This window comes from Delphinapterus leucas, chromosome 9 (genome assembly GCF_059928025.1).
Source record: "Delphinapterus leucas isolate spDelLeu-1000000601 "Yukka" chromosome 9, BTC_Dleu_Yukka2, whole genome shotgun sequence".
Lineage (NCBI taxonomy): Eukaryota > Metazoa > Chordata > Mammalia > Artiodactyla > Monodontidae > Delphinapterus > Delphinapterus leucas.
Genome location: NC_143137.1, coordinates 43,686,102 through 43,706,692, shown reverse-complemented (window position 1 = coordinate 43,706,692; position 20,591 = coordinate 43,686,102). Strand labels below are relative to the sequence as shown.

Sequence of the window (20,591 nt, the reverse complement as noted above, 5' to 3'; positions counted from 1 at the left end):
AGTTTGATTAAAATTATTATAATCATTATTTTGCTTCAGTATTCAGAAATGAAAACATCAAATGTTTCTTTTTAGACTGTGGAATTTTTTGGCTTGGAATGTAAATATTTATTATTCATCTTTATTGTAGGTTTTCAAATATATCCCTTTTCTAAGCATGTAAATATTTATTATTCGTCTTCATTGTAGGTTTTTGGAAAGGTACCTTTTAAAAGCATATTCTTATGCCCCTGAAAAGTAACCTCATAAGTGGGTGCTCTATGTGGTTGTGCTGTCTTCAGCAGCTGGAGGGGGCAATGTTCATTCTTTGCCTCCAGTGCTTTAGAAGGGGCTACATGTATAAAGCTAGAATATCACAATGAACATTATTGGTAATTTGTGAAGGTGTGACTTTCTCCAGGTGTTGGTTTTTCTTTTTGAATAGCTTAGAAAAGAGAGAGGCATTGATTGGATAAAACATCTTTAGTTGCCAGGGTTTCTAATGTGTCGCATCTATTACCTTTCTTGGTGATGAGGTGGAATTAAAAAAAATAATCTGGGAATTAAATCGACCCTTTTAAATCCATCATTAAAAATCAGCACTGTTGACTGTAAGATGCATCTTCATCCTTGCATTAGTGGATGGATTTAGAATACAAGTATTTCCCACAAGGTTTAGAAATTTATGGTAAGTCAACTTTTGTGTTATTACCTACTTAAAGTGATTAAAATTTATTTTTCATTAATTTGAAGTGTTTTAAAAAGCTTTATTTATATATAACTCTATGAAAAATCTCCAAGATGCTCTTTATTACAGTTAATCTATTTAGTTTGAATGAGTTTGAATGAATGAGTGTGTGTGTGTGTGTGTGTGTGTGTGTGTGTGTGTAGTTAGCAAATAGTTTTGTACCTTTTGGTTTCTAATTCCCTTTCATTCCCTTTCTTCTTCGTCAATTTTCTTATAATAAATTTGGATTCTAAAAAAGGCAGAGAGGGGCTTCCCTGGTGGCACAGTGGTTGAGAGTCCACCTGCCGATGCAGGGGACACGGGTTCGTGCCCTGGTCCGGGAAGATCCCACATGCTGTGGAGCAGCTGGGCCCGTGAGCCATGGCCGCTGGGCCCGTGAGCCATGGCCGCTGAGCCCGTGCGTCCGGAGCCTGTGCTCCGCGGTGGGAGAGGCCACACAGTGAGAGGCCCGCGTACCAAAAAAAGAAAAAAAAAAAAAAAAAAAAGGCAGAGAGTCACTACCTTTATAACATCTTATGCAAACATACTAGTTCCTTGGTCTCCTATTCTATCCTGACAACATAGTTGGAAATTGTATGTTGCGCACCAAATTTATTGATGCCTTTGAAAAATGTTTAAGACTCTGGCTTCTGAGTGGTCAATCTTTACTGTAGATGACTGAAACCGATAGAGATTGAATAAGAATGTATGCTTTTGACCAGAGAGGGAAACTCTGTAAGCTATGGATTGGTTAAGAAGTACTAAGGAAAGCTTATAACTCATCTGTCCTGATTTTGGACTCAGTTGTTTTGATGTCACAGGTATCTTAGGCTCATCAGCATATATTTGCTTCTTATTCACTTTAGAAATGGGACTGAATGACAAATTTTAAAAATTTCCCCTGAGTCAATTTATGTAATATAGTTTGTTCTTTTTTTGAGTTTCCAGATTTGTGTTCATATTAAACATGCTGGAATCCTGTAATTGTTTAAAAGAAGTACTCTTGCTACTTTTTCACTTTTCATGATACGTTTCACTCTTGCTATATATGATGTTAAAGTTGCTATTAGAAGTTATTTTTTAACAGAAATAAAATTAATGATCTTCATAGAGAAGAAATAAAACTACTTTTAATCTACATCTCTTCCTATTTGTCTATTTCAGTTCTTCTTTTTGTATATTTAAAATTAATTTTTCTTATTACAAAAGAAATGTGAAATTTAGGAATGAATAACCAAAAAGAAGAAAATGAAAGTTACTGGTAATTCTTACACCCAGAAATATCTACTTATATTTCATTACATTTCCCTACTCTTTTAAAAAATATTTTTTCTAAGCATTTCATCCCCCCAAAGAATATTACTTTGCATATTGTTGTGAGACACCTTTCTATATAATTAGATTTTTTATTTTATGATTTTAATGATTACATACTATTCTATCATAAATAATTTGGCCAGCATTATATTTTTCTATATTTATGTTGTTTTCAGTGTATTCATATTGTAAATATATTATAGCAATATTTCTCTAAATTTATTATTTCTTTTTTTTTTTTTGCGGTATGCGGGCCTCTCACTGTTGTGGCCTCTCCCGTTGCGGAGCACAGGCTCCGGACGTGCAGGCTCAGCGGCCATGGCTCACGGGCCCAGCCGCTCCGCGGCATGTGGGATCTTCCCGGACCGGGGCACGAACCCGTGTCCCCTGCATCGGCAGGCGGACTCTCAACCACTGCGCCACCAGGGAAGCCCTATTATTACTTCTTTGATGCCCTACTGTGCATTCTTGAGATAACTCTATCAACAATGTTTGAATGGAGGTGTCTAGTGCCCCAAATACTGGCCAGTAGAGAATATTATAATTATAAAAAGCCTTAATGTGCTTAATGGCTATATAGAAAATATTTATTTACATATATATATAAATAATTATCTGGAGTGATTTTGGCTAAATGTGACTTAAGCAAGGTAATATGTATTTTTTATCTCAAATAAAGAGAGGTCCACAAGTGGGCAGTGGAAGCTGGTATAGTGGTTTGTGAATGTTATCAAAGACCCAGCTTTTTTCTTTCTTTGCAATGTGCATTCTCTAGTGTGTTGGCTTGTTCCATGGCAATAAGATAGCTGCTTTGGCTTAAGTCATCATAAATGACTACAGGGCAGGAGGTAGGGGAAAGAGATAGCTATAGCAATGACTGTAACTTTTATCAGAAAGGCATGTTTCCATAAACTTCTTAGATTTCTACTTAGGCCTCAATAGCCAAAATACTGTCACATGGCCTCTTCTAGCAGTAAAGGGGGCTGAGAACTAATGTAGATGGGCTGGGGAAAAAGAGGCTGGGAATAGATGTTAAATTAGCTGACATTCAGTGTATGCCATGATACCAGTAATTTTACACAAAAATTTTACATAAATGTAATAACAGGGCTTCCCTGGTGGCGCAGTGGTTGAGAGTCCGCCTGCCGATGCAGGGGACGCGGGTTTGTGCCCCGGTCCAGGAGGATCCCACATGCCGTGGAGCGGCTGGGCCCGTGAGCCATGGCCACTGAGCCTGCACGTCCGGAGCCTGTGCTCCGCAACGGGAGAGGCCACGACAGTGAGAGGCCCGCGTACCGCAAAAAAAAAAAAAAAAAAAAAAAAAAAAGTAATAACAAATAGCGTGCTATTGAAGCAGCCTTTTATGGTACTCAGATATATGGCTATCTTTCCTTGTCAACGAATTTGTATTTTAATGTTTACATAATATTCTATTGTTTAGGGGTGCCATGTACATAGCTTTTTTGTACTTCTCTGTTTCTCTTTGGAGAAATTCCTTGAAGATAAATGACTGAGTTAAAGGATATGCACATTTGAAAACTTTATTCAAATGCCAAAGTTACTTCCAGAATAACTGTATCAGGTTACAAGCCCAACATCAGGGTTTGTACCCAGGATAGCAGCTGGATTTAAAGCTTTTAAAATTTTTGACATGGTTAGGTGAAATATGACATCTCTTTTTAAAATTTGCATTTCTAAATTATTTGTTAGCATAGAAATTTTGTAATTGTTATTAACTACTTGTATTCTTTTAACATATAAGGTTTATATTTTTAGGTAGTAAAATTTATTTTAAAATTTAATTTTATAACTGCTTTATTTAGTTTCAAGTTTTCATGTTGTGCTTAGAATGATCTCTATTTTAAGGTTATAAAATATTAATTATATTTTCCTCTGGTACATTTTAATACATTCTTTAATTCTGAAACACAGCTTCAGTATATTTTTTTGTTTTTATAAAAAACAACTTTATTGAAGTATAACTTATGTACACATGTATAAAGTATACAATTTGGTAAGTTTTGGTGTTTGTATATACCTTTGAAACCATCCCTGAAATCATGATGCTGAAAATATCCATCACCCCAAAGAGCTTCCTTGTGCCCCTTTGTGATCCGTTTTTCCCCCATCCCCTGGCAACCACTGGTTTCCTTTCTGTCACTATAGATTAGTTTGTACTTTCTGAAGTTTTATAAAATAGAATTACTCAGTATGTGCTCTTTTTTGTCTGCCTTCTTTCATTCCCTTTTCAGATTATATGACTTGCACATATTTTCTCCCAGTCTATGGCATGCCTTTTCATTCTTTTAACAGTGTCTTTGGAAGAGACGTTCTTAATTTTGATAAAGCCCAATTTATCTGTTTTTTCTTTTATGGATCATGATTTTAATGTTATATCTGAGAAATTTTTGCCTTACTCAAGATTACAAAGTTTTTCTTGTACATGTTTTTCTAGAAGTTTTCTAGTTTTCTGTTTTATATTTAGGGCTCTTATCCATTTTGAGTTGATATTTATGTATGGTGTGAGATATGAATAAAATTCATATTTTTGCATATGAGTATCTAATGTTCCAGCACTACTTTTTTTTTTTTTATTTTTTGGCTTCACCACGCGGCTTGAGGGATCTTAGTTCCCCAACCAGGGATTGAACCCATGCCCCCTGCAGTGGAAGTGTGGAGTCCTAACCGCTGGACTGCCAGGGAATTCCCCCAAACTACTTTTGAAAAGACTTTTTTTTCCTACTGAATCACCTTTGCAAAGTTGTTGAAAATCATCTGAATGTATATCATAGGACTATATAAATAATCAGAATGTATATATATATTTCTGCTCAGTTTGTTCCATTGATCTATTTGTCTTTGCCCATCAATGTTGCTATATACCAGTAGCATAGTGTCTTAATTACTATATATAAGTCTAGAAGTCAGGTAGCGAAATTTCTCCAACTTTATTCTTTTATTTTCAAAGTTGTCTTGGATGTTCTAGATCATTTGCATTTTCACATGAATCTTAGAATCAGCTTATCAATTTAAAAAATGCCTGAGATTTTGATTGGAATTGGGATTTCAGCTGATCTAATTCTATAGATCAATTTGGAGAGAAACAACATCTTAACAATATTGAACATGGTAAAATTTGCTCCACTTATCCTAGTTTCTTAAGATGAAAGTAGAGACCTTCCTTTATTTCAGGCATATTTTATTTTTCTCACTAAGAGTTTGTAGTTTTCAATGTACAGGTCTTACAAATCTCTGTCAGATTTATCCCTAAAATATATTTTGATGTGATTGCAAATTGTAGTGTTTTATTTCAATTTCAAATTGTTCTTTCCTAGTACATAGAAATACAATTGGTTTTTGTATATTGATCTTGTATCACACAACATTGTTTCTACTAGCTTTTTTTTTGTAGATTTAATCAGATTTTCCACATAGATGATCATGTCATCTGTAAGTGAAAACAGTTTTACCTCTTCCTTGCCAGTCTGGAGATTCAGTTTGTTTATTTTTTGCTTGCTTTTTAACCTTGGCTAGAACCTCTGGGACGATGTTGAATAGTAATGGTGAGAGCAGACATTCAGTCTTTCAGCATTAAATATGTTTTAGATGTAAGTATTTTGTAGGCGTCCTTTACCAGCTTGGGGAAGTTCCCTTTTATACCAGGTTTGCTATGAGTTTTATTAGGAATAGATATTTAATTTTTTAAATGCTTTTTCTACATCAATTGAGATATTTTATATCATTTTCTTCTTTAGTCTGTTAATAGGTGGATTACATTGATTAATTTTTTAATGTTAGCCCTACTGTGCATTCTTGAGATAAATCATACTTTATCATGATGTATTTTCCTTTCAATAGACTGTGGGATTTAATTTGTTAAACTTTAGTTTATAATTTTTACATCGTGTTTATAAGGGATATTGATCTGTAATTTTGCTTCTTTATAATTTTGTGTCATTAATGTGCAGTTTATGGAATGAATTGGAAAATATTTACCTCCCTTCAATTTTTTTGAACAGTGTGCAGAATTGGTATTATTTTTTGCTTAAATAGTTGGAAGAATTCACTAGGGAAGTTTTCCAGACATAGAGTTTTCTGTATGGGATAGCTTTTAAACTACAAATTCAATTTCTTCAAAAGATATAGACCTCTTGAGGTTATCTATTTCTTATTGAGTGAACTTTGTTAGTTTCTGTCTTTCAAGAAATATGTACATTTCATCTGAGTTGTTGAATTTATTGGCATAAGGTTGTTCATAATATTTTCTGATCCTTTTAATATCTGTAGAATCTGTAGTGATGACAACTCACTCATTACTGATACTGCTAATTTGTGTTTTCTCTCTTTTTTGTTCCTGATCTGTTGACTAGAGGTTTATCCATTTTATCTCGTTTTGAAAATCCAGCTTTTGGTTTCATTCGTTTCCTCTTTTTATTTTTTGTTTTCTATTCCTTTTCATTTCTCTCATATTCCTTTCTTCTGCTTACTTTGGGTTTAATTTTCTTTTCTTGGTTAGTTGGTTAATGCTATAAAATTTTCTCTAACTATTGCTTTAGCTGCATCCTACAAATTATGAAATGTTGTGTTTTTAATTTTCATTCAGTATAAAACAGTTTTAAATTCCCCTTTTGATTTCTTTTTTGACCCTAGTGTTATTTAGAAGTATGGTATGTAGTTTCCAAATTCTTGGGGATTTTCCGTACAACTTTTGTTATTGATTTGGAATTCAGTTTCACTGTGGTAGGAAAACATACTTTGTATGCCTCGAATCCTTTTAAATTTATTGAAACTTATTTAATGGCCCCAAGATAGGACTGTTTTTATAAATGTTCCACATGCATTGGAAAATAATGGATTTTCTTCTGTTGTAGGGTGGGATCTTATGTAAATGTCAGTTAAGGCAAGTTTTCTGATAATGTTTTTAATCTTCTATATCCTTACTGATTTTCTGTCTACATGTGTCAATTATTGAGAGTAGTTTGTTGAAGTCTTCAACTATAATTTGTCTATTTCTTTTCTTTTTTTTGCAGATCTGAAGTTTTTGCTTCATACATTTTAAAGCTCTGTTTTAGGCACATGAAAGTTTAGGTGTATAATGTTCTCTTGATTATTATGAAATAGTCTCAGTCTTTCTTAATGTTCTTTGCTTTAAAATCTACTTTTATGATATTAATATAGCTATTCCAACTTTCTTTTGCCTAGTGTTACAGTGATATATATGTATATTTCCTTTTTTTACTTTTAAGATGTTTACATCTTTATATTTAAAGTAGGTTTCTTATAGGTAGCATACAGTTGAGTCTTGGCTTTTTTAATGCAATACAATATTATCTGTCTTTTAATTGGGGTGTTTAGACCTTTTTTTATATATAAATTTATTTACTTATTTTTGGCTGCATTGGGTCTTCATTGCTGTGCACGGGCTTTCTCTAGTTGTGGCAAGCGGGGGCTACTCTTCATTGCAGTGTGCGAGCTTCTCATTGTGGTGGCATCTCTTGTTGTGGAGCATGGGCTCTAGGCACACGGGCTTCAGTAGCTGTGGCACGTGGGCTCAGTAGTTGTGGCTCTCAGGCTCTAGAGCACAGGCTCGGTAGTTGTGGCTCATGGGCTTAGTTGCTCCGTGGCATGTGTGATCTTCCCAGACCAGGGCTCGAACCCGTGTCCCCTGCATTGGCAGGCGGACTCTTAACCACTGTGCCACCAGGGAAGTCCCTAGACCAATTTATTTTTAATGTGATTATTGATGTGGTTGGCTTTAAATCTACCATCTTGCTCTTTGTTTTCTATTTGCCTCATCGGTTTTTTGTTTTCTGCATTCTTTTTTTTAAAAGATTTTTTTTGATGTGGACCATTTTAAAAGTCTTTATTGAATTTGTTACAATATTGCTTCTGTTTTTTTTTTATGTTTTGGTTTATTGGTCACGAGGCTTGTGGGATCTTAGCTCCCCGACCAGGGATCAAACCCGCACCCCCTTCATTGGAAGGCGAAGTCTTTTTTTTTTTTTTTTAAACATCTTTACTTGAGTATAATTGCTTTACAATAGTGTGTTAGTTTCTGCTTTATAACAAATGAATGAGTTATACATATACATATGTCCCCATATTTCTTCCCTCTTTCATCTCCCTCCCTCCCACCCTCCCTGTCCCACCCCTCTAGGTGGTCACAAAGCACTGAGCTGATCTCCCTGTGCTATGTGGCTGCTTCCCACTAGCTATCTATTTTACATTTGGTAGTGTATATATGTCCATGACACTCTCTCACTTTATCCCAGCGTACCCTTCCCCCTCCCTATATCCTCCAGTCCATTCTCTAGTAGGTCTGCATCTTTATTCCCGTCTTGCCCCTAGGAAGGCGAAGTCAACCACTGGACTGCCAGGGAAGTCCCCTCCTGCATTCTTCTGAATTGAGTATGTTTTATGATTCCATTTTATCTCCTTTGTTGTCTTACTCACTGTACCACCTAGTGTTAATTTAGTTGCTTCTTTGAAGTTTATGGCAGTGTTTCTCAACCTTTTTTTATTATTTTCTCCACAAGACTTTTTAGAATCTTTTTCTTAATCAGCCCCTCCACACAGTTTTAGTACCACAGATAATCCTGTATATCTGTTCATATTCTATATGAATATCTGTTTTTATAGATAAAATGAGTAAGATTTTTCTGAACCCTATAAAATTTTTTTAACATCTTTATTGGAGTGTAATTTTTTTACAATGGATGAACCCTATAAATTGATTTTTGCCCCTTTGGAAGCAATATTTCCCTGTCAAAAATGCACAGATGCATAATACGCTGTATACATCTTTAACTTATCACAGTCTATCTTTAGGTGATAGTATAATGCCTCAAACATACTATAAGACTTGTACAATAGTATACTTCCATTTCTCCCCTCCCAGCCTTTGTGCTATTGTTGTTTTATATCTACATATATTATAAACCTTGTAATACATTGTTATGAATTTTGCTTTAAACAGTGATTATCTTTTTTAGAATTTTTTTTATATTGGAGTATAGTTGATTAACAATGTTCTGTTAATTTCAGGTGTACAGCAGAGTAATTCAGTTATACATGTACAGTGATTCTCCTTTTAAGAGATATTAATTATTAAGACAATGATCTTATATATTCACTCATGGAGTTACCTTTTCCACTGCTCTTCATTCCTTTGTGTAGAACCAGGTTCCATCTGGTATCATTTTCCTTTTTCTTGAAGTACTTTGTTAACATTTCTTTTACTGGAGAAATACTAGTGATGAATTTTTTCAGCTTTTGTAGGTCTGAAAATGTATTTTTTCACCATTTTCTTGAAAGTGATTTTCACTAGGTAAAGAGTGTAGGTTGACAATGTTTTTCTTTCAATATTGTAAAGATATTACTCCCTTGTTTTCTGGCATTGCATTAAGACATAAGCTGTACCTCTATATGTAATATGTCTTTTCTCTCTGGCTGTTTTTAAGATTTTTTTCCTTTAAGAAATTCATCTTTGTTGTACCTTGGTATAGTTTTTTTGGTTTTGTTGTATTTTTATTTTGCTTGTGCTTGGTGTTTGTTAAGATATATATTTTAACATCTTTATTGGAGTATAATTGCTTTACAATGGTGTGCCAGCTTCTGCTTTGTAACAAAGTGAATCAGCTATACATATACATATATCACCATGTCTCCTGCCTCTTGTGTCTCCCTCCCACCCTCCCTATCCCACCCCTGTAGGTGGTTACAAAGCACCGAGCTTATCTCTCTGTGCTATGCAACGGCTTCCCACTAGCTATCTATTTGGTAGTATATATAAGTCCATCCCACTCTCTCACTTCGTTCCAGCTTACCCTTCCTCCTCCCTGTGTCCTGAAGTCCATTCTCTACATCTGCTTCTTTATTCCTTTCCTGCCCATAGGTTCTTCAGAACCTTTTTTTTTTTTGATTCCATATATGTGTGTTAGCATATGATATTAGTTTTTCTCTTTCTGACTTACTTAATCCTGTATGACAGACTCTACGTCCATCCACCTCACTACAAATAACTCAATTTCATTTCTTTTCATGGCTGAGTAATATTCCGTTGTATATATGTGCCACATCTTCTTTATCCATTCATCTGTTGATGGACACTTAGGTTGCTTCCATGTCCTAGCTATTGTAAATAGAGCTGCAGTGAACATTGTGGTACATGACTCTTTTTGAATTATGGTTTTCTCAGGGTATATGCCCAGGAATGGGATTGCTGGGTGGTATAGTAGTTCTATTTTTTAGTTTTTTAAGGAAACTTCATACTGTTCTCCATAGTGGGTGTATCAATTTACATTCCCAACAACAGTGCAAGATGGTTGGTTCCCTTTTCTCTACACCCTCTCCAGCATTTATTGTTTGTAGACTTTTTGGTGATGGCCATTCTGACTGGTGTGAGGTGATACGTCTTTGTAGTTTTGATTTGCATTGCTCCAGTGATTAGTGATGTTGAGCAATCTTTCATGTGTTTGTTGGCAATCTGTATATCTTCTTTGGAGAATGTCTATTTAGGTCTTCTTCCCATTTTTGGATTGGGTTGTTTATTTTTTTGATATTGAGCTACATGAGCTGCTTGTAAATTTTGGAGATTAATCCTTTGTCAGTTGCTTCATTTGAAAATATTTTCTCCCAATCTGAGAGCTGTCTTTTCATCCTGTTTATGGTTTCCTTTGCTGTGGGAAACCTTTTAACTTTCATTAGGTCCCATTTGTGTATTTTTGTTTTTATTTCCATTTCTCTAGGAGGTGGGTCAAAAAGGATCTTGCTGTGATTGATGTCATAGAGTGTTCTGCCTATGTTTTCCTCTAATAGTTTTATAGTGTCTGGCCTTACATTTGGGTCTTTAATACATTTTGAGTTTTTTTTTGTGTCTAGTGTTTGGGAGTGTTCTAATTTCATTCTTTTAAATGTAGCCGTCCAGTTTTCCCAGCACCACTTATTGACGAGGCTGTCTTTTCTCCATTGTATATTCTTGCCTCCTTTATCAAAAATAAGGTGACTATATGTGCGTGGGTTTATCTCTGGGCTTTCTATTTTGTCCATTGATCTATATTTCGGATTTTGTACAGTGCCATACTGTCTTGATTACTGTAGCTTTGTAATATAGTCTGAAGTCAGGGAACCTGATTCCTCCAGCTCCGTTTTTCTTTCTTAAGATTGCTTTGGTTATTTGGGGTCTTCTGTGTTTCCATACAAATTGTGAATTTTTTTGTTCTAGTTCTGTGAGTAATGGCATTGGTAGTTTCATAGGGATTGCATTGAATCTGTAGATTCCTTTGGGTAGTGTAGTCATTTTCTCAATGTTGATTCTTCCAATCCAAGAACATGGTTTATCTCTCCATCTGTTTGTATCATCTTTAATTTCTTTCATCAGTGTCTTAGACTTTTCTGCATACAGGTCTTTTGTCTCCTTAGGTAGGTTTATTCCTAGGTATTTTATTCTTTATGTTGTAGTGGTAAATGGGAGTGCTTCCTTCATTTCTCTTTCAGATTTTTCATCATTAATGTATAGGAATGCAAGAGATTTCTGTGCATTAATTTTGTATCCTGCTACTTTACCAGATTCATTGATTAGCTCTAGTAGTTTTCTTTAGGATTCTCTATGTATAGTATCATGTCATCTGCAAACAGTGACAGTCTTACTTCTTCTTTTCCGATTTGGATTCCTTTTATTTCTTTTTCCTCTCTAATTGCTGGGCTAAAACTTCCAAAAGTGTGTTTAATAATAGTGGTGAGAGTGGGCAACCCTGTCTTGTTCCTGATCTTAGTGGAAATGGGTTCAGTTTTTCACCATTGAGAATGATGTTTGCTGTGGGTTTGTCATACATGGCCCTTATTATGTTGAGGTAGGTTACCTCTATGCCGACTTTCTGGAGAGTTTTTATGAAAAATGGGTGTTGAATTTTGTTGAAAGCTTTTTCTGCATCTATTGAGATGACCGTATGGTTTTTCTCCTTCAATTGGTTAATATGCTGTATCACATAGATTGATTGGTGTATATTGAAGAATCCTTGCATTCCTGGGATAAACCCCAATTCATCATGGTGTATGATGCTTTTCATGTGCTGTTGGATTCTGTTTGCTCGTATTTTGTTGAGAATTTTTTCATCTATGTTCATCAGTGTATTGACCTGTAATTTTCTTTCTTTGTGACATCTTTTTCTGGTTTTGGTATCAGGGTGATGGTGGTTTCGTAGAATGAGTTTGGGAGTGATTCTCCCTCTGCTATGTTTTGGAAGAGTTTGAGATGGATCGGTGTTAGCTCTTCTCTAAATGTTTGATAGAATTCGTCTGTGAGGCCATCTGGTTCTGGGCTTTTGTTTGTCGGAATATTTTTAATCACAGTTTCAATTTCAGTGCTTGTGATTGGTCTGTTTATGTTTTCTATTTCTTCCTAGTTCAGTCTTGGGAGGTTCTGCTTTTCTAAGAATTTGTCTGTTTCTTCCAGGTTGTCCATTTTATTGGCATATAGTTGCTCTTAGTAAGCTCTCATGATCCTTTGTATTTCTGCAGTGTCAGCTGTTACTTCTCCTTTTTCATTTCTAATTCTATTGATTTGAGTCTTCTCCCTTATTTTCTTGATGAGTCTGGCTAATGGCTTATCAATTTTGTTTATCTTCTCAAAGAACCAGCTTTTAGTTTTATTGACCTTTGCTATCATTTCCTTCATTTCTTTTTCATTTATTTCTGATCTGATCTTTATGATTTCTTTCCTTCTGCTAACTTTGGTGTGTTTTTTGTTGTTTCTCTAATTGCTTTAGGTGTAAGGTTAGGTTGTTGATTTGAGATGATTCTTGTTTCTTGGGGTAGGATTGTATTGCTATAAACTTCCCTCTTAGAACTGCTTTTGTTGCATCCCATAGATTTTGGGTCATCGTGTTTTCATTGTCATTTGCTTCTAGGTATTTTTTGATTTCCTGTTTAATTTCTTCAGTGATCACTTCATTATTAAGTAGTGTATTGTTTAGCCACCACGTTTTTGTATTTTTTATAGATTTTTTTCCTGTAATTGATATCTAGTCTCATAGTGTTGTGGTCAGAAAAGATACTTGATGTGATTTCAATTTTCTTAAATTTACCAAGGCTTGATTTGTGACCCAAGATATGATCTATCTGAAGAATATTCCGTTCGCACTTGAGAAGAAAGTGTATTCTGTTGTTTTTGGATGGAATGTGCTATAAATATCAATGAAGCCCATCATATTTAATGTATTATTTAAAGGTTGTGTTTCCTTATTTATTTTCATTTTGGGTGATCTGTCCATTTGTGAAAGTGGGGTGTTAAAATCCCCTACAGTGATTGTGTTACTGTCAGTTTCCCCTTTTATGGCTGTTAGCTTTTGCCTTATGTGTTGAGGCGCTCCTATGTTGGGTGCATAAATATTTACAATTGTTATATCTTCTTCTTGGATTATCCCTTGATCATTAGGTAGTGCCCTTCTTTGTCTCTTGTAATAGTCTTTATTTTAAAGTCTCTTTTGTCTGATATGAGTATTGCTACTCCAGCTTTCTTTTGATTTCCATTTGCATGGAATATCTTTTTCCATCCCCTCACTTTCAGTCTGTATGTGTCCCTAGGTCTGAAGAGGGTCTCTTGTAGACAGCATATATATGGGTCTTGTTTTTGTATCCATTCAGCCAGTCTATGTCTTTTGATTGGAGTATTTAATCCATTTACATTTAAGGTAATTATCAATATGTATTTTCCTATTACCATTTTCTTAATTGTTTTGGATTTGTTATTATAGGTCTTTTCCTTCTCTTGTGCTTCTTGCCTAGAGAAGTTCCTTTAGCGTTTGTTGTAAAGCTGGTTTGGTGGTGCTGAATTCTCTTAGCTTTTGCTTCTGAGGCTGCTGGGAGAGATTTCCCTTTCTCTTCTTCGTTCGTACAGCTCCTGGGGTTCTGCTTTGGATTTGGCCCCGCCTCTGCGTGTTGGTCACCTGAGGGGGTCTGTTCTTCCCTCAGACAGGACGGGGTTGAAGTAGCAGCTGATTAGGGGGCTCTGGCTCACTCAGGTCAGGGGTAGGGAAGGATACGGAATGCTCGGTGAGCCTGTGCTGGCAGAGGCTGGCATGACGTTGCACCAGCCTGAGGCACACCATGTGTTCTCCCGGGGAAGTTGTCCCTGAATCATGGGAGCCTGGCAGTGGTGGGCTGCACAGGCTCCCAGGAGGGGAGGTGTAGATAGTGACCTGTGCTTGTACACAGGCTTCTTGGTGGCTGCATTAGCACTCTTAGTGTTTCATGCCGGCCTCTGGGGTCCACACTGATAGCTGCTGCTTCTGCCCCATCACCGGAGCTCGTTTAGGTGGTGCTATGAATCCCCTCTCCTCGCATACCCTGAAAGAGTGGTCTCTTACATTTTAGGCAGGTCCATACTTTTTCCTGGACTCCCTCCTGGCTAGGTGTGGCACACTATCCCCCTTCAGGCTGTGTTCACACAGCCAACCCCAGTCCTCTCCCTGGGATCTGACCTCCGAAGAAGCTGGAGCCTCAGCTCCCAGCTCCCACCTGTCTCGGCCAGCAGGTGAGCACACAAGCCTCTCGGGCTGGTGAGTGCTGGTGGGCACTGATCCTCTGTCGGGAATCTCTCTGCTTTGCCCTCTGCACTCCTGTTGCTGCATTCTCCTCCCTGGCTCCGAAGCTTCCCCCTGCCACCCCCGGTCTCCATCAGTGAAGGGGCTACCTAGTGTGTGGAAACGTTTCCTCCTTCACAGCTCCCTCCCAGAGGTGGAGGTCCCGTCCCTATTCTTTTGTCTCTGCTTTTTCTTTTTCCCTACCCGGGTATGTGGGGAGTTCCTTGCCTTTTGGGAAGTCTGAGGTCTTCTGCCAGCATTCAGTAGGTGTTCTGTAGGAGTTGTTCCACATGTGGGTGTATTTCTGATGTATTTGTGGGGAGGAAGGTGATCTCCACGTCTTACTCCTCTGCCATCTTGAAGGTCTCCCTCTGTTAAGATATTTTGATCTATGGGTTATAATTTTTATCCAATTTGGAAATATTTTGGCTATTATTTTTTCAAATATTTTTTTCTGTCTCCACTCCTTTATTCATCTTTATTTTAAGGACTCAAATTATATGTATATTTCTCACTTGGGGTTGTCCCAGAGCTCAATGATGCTGTTTTTCTTTTTTCAATCTTTTTTCTCTTTGTGCTTTTTTTGGGGGTAGTTTCTACTGCTATACATTCAAGTTATTTCTTTTTTCAGTGTGTAATGTGTTCATAATCCCACCCAGTGTATTTTTTTTTATCTCAGACATTGTAATTGTCATCTCTCAAGGTTTGATTTGGGTCTCTCTCTTTTTAAAAAAGTTTTTCCATGTCTTTATTTAATATAGCTCCTTTGAATATTTATAATAATTGTTTTAATGCCTTTTTCTACTAATTCTATTGCCTGTGTCATTTCTGAGTTAGTTTTGATTGATTTTTCTCCTTGTTAACGGGTTGTAATTTCTTTTCTCTTTCTGTGTCCTGTAATTTTTGACTGAAGGGTAGAATTCCTGAATTTTATCGAATTGTGTGTTGAGTATTTTAATTTTCCTCTAAATATTCTTGAGGGTTTTTTTTTTTCTGGGACACATTTTAGTTACTTGAAAAAGTTTGATCCTTTTTAGTGTTGTTTTGAAGCTTTGTTAGGTGGGATGGGAGCAACATTTATTCTAGTGTGAACTTTACCTGCTACTGAAACCAAACTCTTCCATGTGTTCTACCTGATACCTAGTGAATTTTTATGGTCTATATTATGGCCAGTGAGAACAAGGATTATCTCTGGCCCTGTCTGGGCTTGTGGATTATTTCCTGTAATCTTTTTGACTGTTTTTTTTTTTTTTCCTCCCCAACCTCAGGTAGTTTCCTCATAGGCATGCATCCATTAGTATTCTACTGAGCACTCAAATGGGACTCTGCAGATCTCTGGAGTTCTTTCTCTGTTGCTCTATATGCTCTCTGCCTTGAGAACGTTTGCCACTTTGGCCTTCCCAGATTCCCAACTCTATCTCTTGAACTCGGGGAGAATGCTGGGTTGCTCCTGGGCTCCCCTCCCCTGTTTTGTGGCTTCGAAATTTCTCTAGGTGGTTAGCTGGTGCAAACATAGGGCTCACTTTGTTTCTTTTTTGTCAGAGATCCCTGTTGTTCATTTGCTAATTTCCAATGTCTTAAAAAATGGTTCATATATTTTATTCCATTTTTTAGTGTTTTGAGATGGGAGGGTAAATTTGGCCCCAGTTTTTCCATCTGGGCACAGAGTGAAAGTCTCCAGTGTTATAATTTTTATTTTTATTTTATTTTTATTTTTTGAGTCAGCAGTCAAGTATGTTTCACTTGTAATTTTTTGATATGAATTTTTTTGATATCTCCTCTTCTATAGGCTGTCTCTTTTTTTTTTTTTTTTTTTTTTTGCGGTACGCGGGCCTCTCACTGTTGTGGCCTCTCCTGCTGCGGAGCACAGGCTCCAGACGCGCAGGCCCAGTGGCCACGGCTCACGGGCCCAGCCGCTGCACGGCATGTGGGATCCTCCTGGACCGGGGCACAAACCCACGTCCCCTGCATCGGCAGGCGGACTCTCAACCACTGCGCCACCAGGGAGGCCCCCATGTCTCTTTTTAATTTGCAGTTTATTTGTTAAAGAGTACAAATTATTTTTCCTGTGAGTTTCCCATATTCTGAATTTTGCTGATTACATCCCTGTGATTTTGTTTAATATTTTCTCTGTCTTGTTCCCTATAAATTGATAGTTGCATCTAGTGCTAATAGAGTTAGGATTGATTATTTTGGCCATACTACTGCAAGAATAGTGGTATATGCTTTCAGCAGTGGGTACATTATATCTGTTTGTCTCCTTTTTTGTGATTGTAACAGCTATTGATAGTCAATGCTAAGATCCATTAATTCATTGGAAGTTGAAAAATGGTGGTATTCTATTCTTTCAAGCTTTCTACAATCTTTAGCTGGAATATTTCCACACAGGGAATGTTTCCCTTATTTACCAGTGTTTATGTGGTACAATTTGGTAGGATTATCAGGATAAACGCTTGGTTCTTTGTCTTTATTATTGATTTTTAAAATAATGAGTTGATTCTTTAGGATCCTTCAATAGTGAGCATTTGGGTTTTTTGTTTTATTTTTAGTGTCAATATGAACCCATGCCTTTAAATATATTTGATGTATTTTACTTCATCGAAGTTATTATTATTTTGATACTCAAGTATTTTCATCTCTGGCCAGTGGTAGTCTCTTTAAGTTGGCTCTTACGTCCTTTTCATACAAGTCTGCTGGTCACTGATAGTTTCCTTGCTTTCTGGTGTGACAGGCATTCTAAGTTCATCTTGTACATTTCCTGCCTCAGACCTAGAATGAACTAGTAGAAGAAAGAAAATTAAGTGATTTCAGCATGTTCTTCTGAGGCAGTAATTTTAGCATTTGGAAGCAACTGTGGAGATCAGTTAATATATTATAGTCCACACACGGACCTTAAACATGACTAGTGACATAAAAAATACTCATTGTCAACTAAGCTTCCTATTTTAAACATTAAGTGTTTTGCCTTCTGATTATGTAAGGTGATTTTTTATTTTCTTTGTAGGCTTTGCCAATCAGTCAGAAGATGATCAGGTGAATGTAATGGGTTTTCGCTTCTTAGGAGGTTCCCGAGTTACTCTTCTTGCTTCCAAAACCTCTCGTAAGTAAAGCCATGGTATTATTGCTTTTGAAAACTTCTATTAAGAACAGTGCATCACAGATCATTGCCACATCAAAGATTTCTGCAAGGGTGATGTTAGATATTGAAAACTAAGAGCCATTATATTAGTTATGAAGATAGAATCCTGTTTTATTAGTGATGCTTAACTTTGGTTTTGGCGATGAGGAGAGTTTGATAGAGGAATTTAAAGAACTGAAAAATGTTTTTGAGATAGGTATATGGTGAACTAGGTTTTAGGAGTTACTAGAAACTGGAGTTAATTTTTTGGGGGTATGTGTATATTCTTATATCCTCCTTTTGGACACTTGCAAAGATGAAAGTGAAAGTGAATAACTTTTGCTGAGATTAATCTCAGTAGAATGAAAAGTAGTAATTGTATAGTCAAGTTTGAATTTCATACTTAAATATGCTTTATTGATTTGTTTGCTTCATATGAGAATAATGGTTGAAACTACTCAATGTAAAACTGACTTCTGATGTATGTAGATAATGAAGCTACTAAACTCACTGAGTTTTATATACCTTCTTGGAAATAAATTAAAATATTAAGAAAGAAAGTGTTTAACAAATTTTAGGTACACTAAGGGTATTAGGGGAAATGAATGTGTGTGTATGTATATATATATATAAGTCTGAGTACACTCCAATTTTTAAAATCTCTGCCATTTGTACAATGGGTTTCATTTTCTATCAATACTTTATGGATTTGCAGTTTTAGTTGGTTATTTCTTTTATAATTAGAAAATATAGTAAAATAAGGATATGTTCTTTTTGAAAAATGAAGATGTTAACAGGGGGAACATATATACATCCTTATTTTAGAAACTATGATGACGTTTCTGTGGTTAAAATCATAACAGCTTCTGGAATGCGTAGGTTGGTGGCTAGTGAAATAGGTTTGGAAACAACTAAAAATTAAAGAATAAGATACACAAATTAAAGACATTTCTGAGAAGAATGAGAGAATTCTGTACTTTTCGTGGTCTTTGTGATTGGTCATGATTGTAGTCTTCTTTACATTGGCACCATTTTGCTTTGATTAATTTTAATCTTCAGTTGGATGATGGAATCATTTTTGTACATTTCTCTTTGTTAAAATGCTCTCTTTAGTTATACTAAAAAATTGTTGCCAACATTTCTTTGGGAAATTATACTCATCTGTTTGATTTCAGTTGATGATGCTGTATGATGAATCTGCAATTGAGACCATTTAAAAAAGGCAAAAATTTATTTGTGCAAATGAGGGTATTTATGTCCTAATGCATTATATTTATTCATTTTTAGATAAAGTAACTCTTAGAACATTGCTGTTGCCCATAGTTACTTTATCATTCTCTAAATTTCACCAGATATCCATGTATATAACTGATTTATTCACATTCATCTTAATATATGGTAATGAATGCCTTGACACAGCTACAGTGTGGGCAGACAGACTAAATAATGGAATTGGACAGGAACTATTACATAAAGAATCAAATGAACTGTGTAAACTGAAACATGAAGTGTAGCCATTACAATTCCCTGATGGTTATTTTGGCCTCAGTGATGTCCAGAATTCTACCTAGGGAATGTCCTTGGAGATGAAGGGAGATAGATATGAAGAAAATACAGTGGGATGGAGTCAAGATCGTGGAGTAGGAGGACGCGGAGTTTGTGTCTCCTCACAAGTACGGCACCTACCAGGCACTGGTAGGGGACCACAGACACCTAAGGAGATGGGAGGAACTCCTGAGCAACTGGGTAGGATGTGGGGGTGGGGAGGGAGCGTAGGGAGAGGTGGAGGCAGTTTGGGACCAGTGCCCCTGAGGGGTGGCTGAGGGAGGGGAGGTGCTTGCATGCCTGGAGTGGTCCACTCATGGTGAGGTGAGCAATGGGGATGGGGGAGAGACCCTTGGGGGATTGGAGTGAACACAGCCAGCGTTTCCCCTGCCCACTTGGGCTCTGGGGTGTCTGCTGAGGTCCCAGGCCTGATCCTCTGCCCTCTGAGGCCCCCTCCAGCTGTGTGAGTCCTGAGGGCATGGGAGGGAGGGAGAGGGAGAGGGGAGAGGAAAAGTGGAGGCCAGACGGGATTGGTGGCCCTGGGAGGGGGGGGCGGCTGGGGGAGGGGAGGGGTTCCCACGCTCGGGAGGGTCCCACTATAGTGAGGGGATCAGCTGGGAGCCTGCTGAGGTCCAGAGCCTGATCCTCTACACTCCAAGGCATCCTGAGCCTAAGCCCCGCCCCCACACCCCCACCCAGGGCCTAACCTCCAAACTCCTCACTCTGAGGCCCCCCTCCGGCCCTGATGCCTTTTCCGGCCCTGCAGGTCCTAAGCCAAGGCCCTGCCCCCACCTAAGCCCCGCCCCCACAGCCAAGACCTTTTCTAGCCTTTTTTTTTTTTTAGGTGTGGTTATGTGTTTTTTGTTTTTTTTTTCATGTTTATTTATTTTGGCTGCACTGAGCCTTAGTTGTGGCACACTGGATCTTCGTTGCAACATGTTAAGTTGTGGCATGCATGTGGGATGTAGTTCTCCGACGAGGAATCGAACCCTGGCCCCCTGCATTGGGAGCGTGGAGTCTTAACCACTGGGCCACCAGCGAAGTCCCTATGGTTCTGTTTTACCTTGTTGTTGTTGTTGCATTTATATCTTTATATTTTCTAAAAATTTTTTATTTTTCTAATTTTACTTTATTTTTTATTCTTTGTTATTGTACTGCTCCTTTTTTTTTTTTTTGCTGCACCATGTGGCTTGCAGGATCTTGATTCCCAGGCTGAGGGGGCAGGCCTGAGCTCCTGTGGTGAGAGAGCTCTGTCCAAACTGCTGGACTAACAGAGAACCTCAGATACCAGGGAATATTAATTGGAGTGAGGTCTCCCAGAGGT

General features: G+C 37.1%; 1 protein-coding gene across 5 annotated transcripts in view; it reads left to right on the top strand.

Moving 5' to 3' along the window:
• Positions 1–20,591, top strand: part of BBS9 (Bardet-Biedl syndrome 9) — a 453,658-nt gene that overhangs the window by 198,163 nt on the left and 234,904 nt on the right. For all 5 annotated transcript variants that reach the window (XM_089917019.1, XM_089917020.1, XM_089917021.1 and 2 more), the window contains one exon: positions 17,609–17,704. In XM_089917019.1, the coding sequence (XP_089773145.1) occupies positions 17,609–17,704 (96 nt within the window). The remainder of the gene's footprint in view (positions 1–17,608; positions 17,705–20,591) is intronic.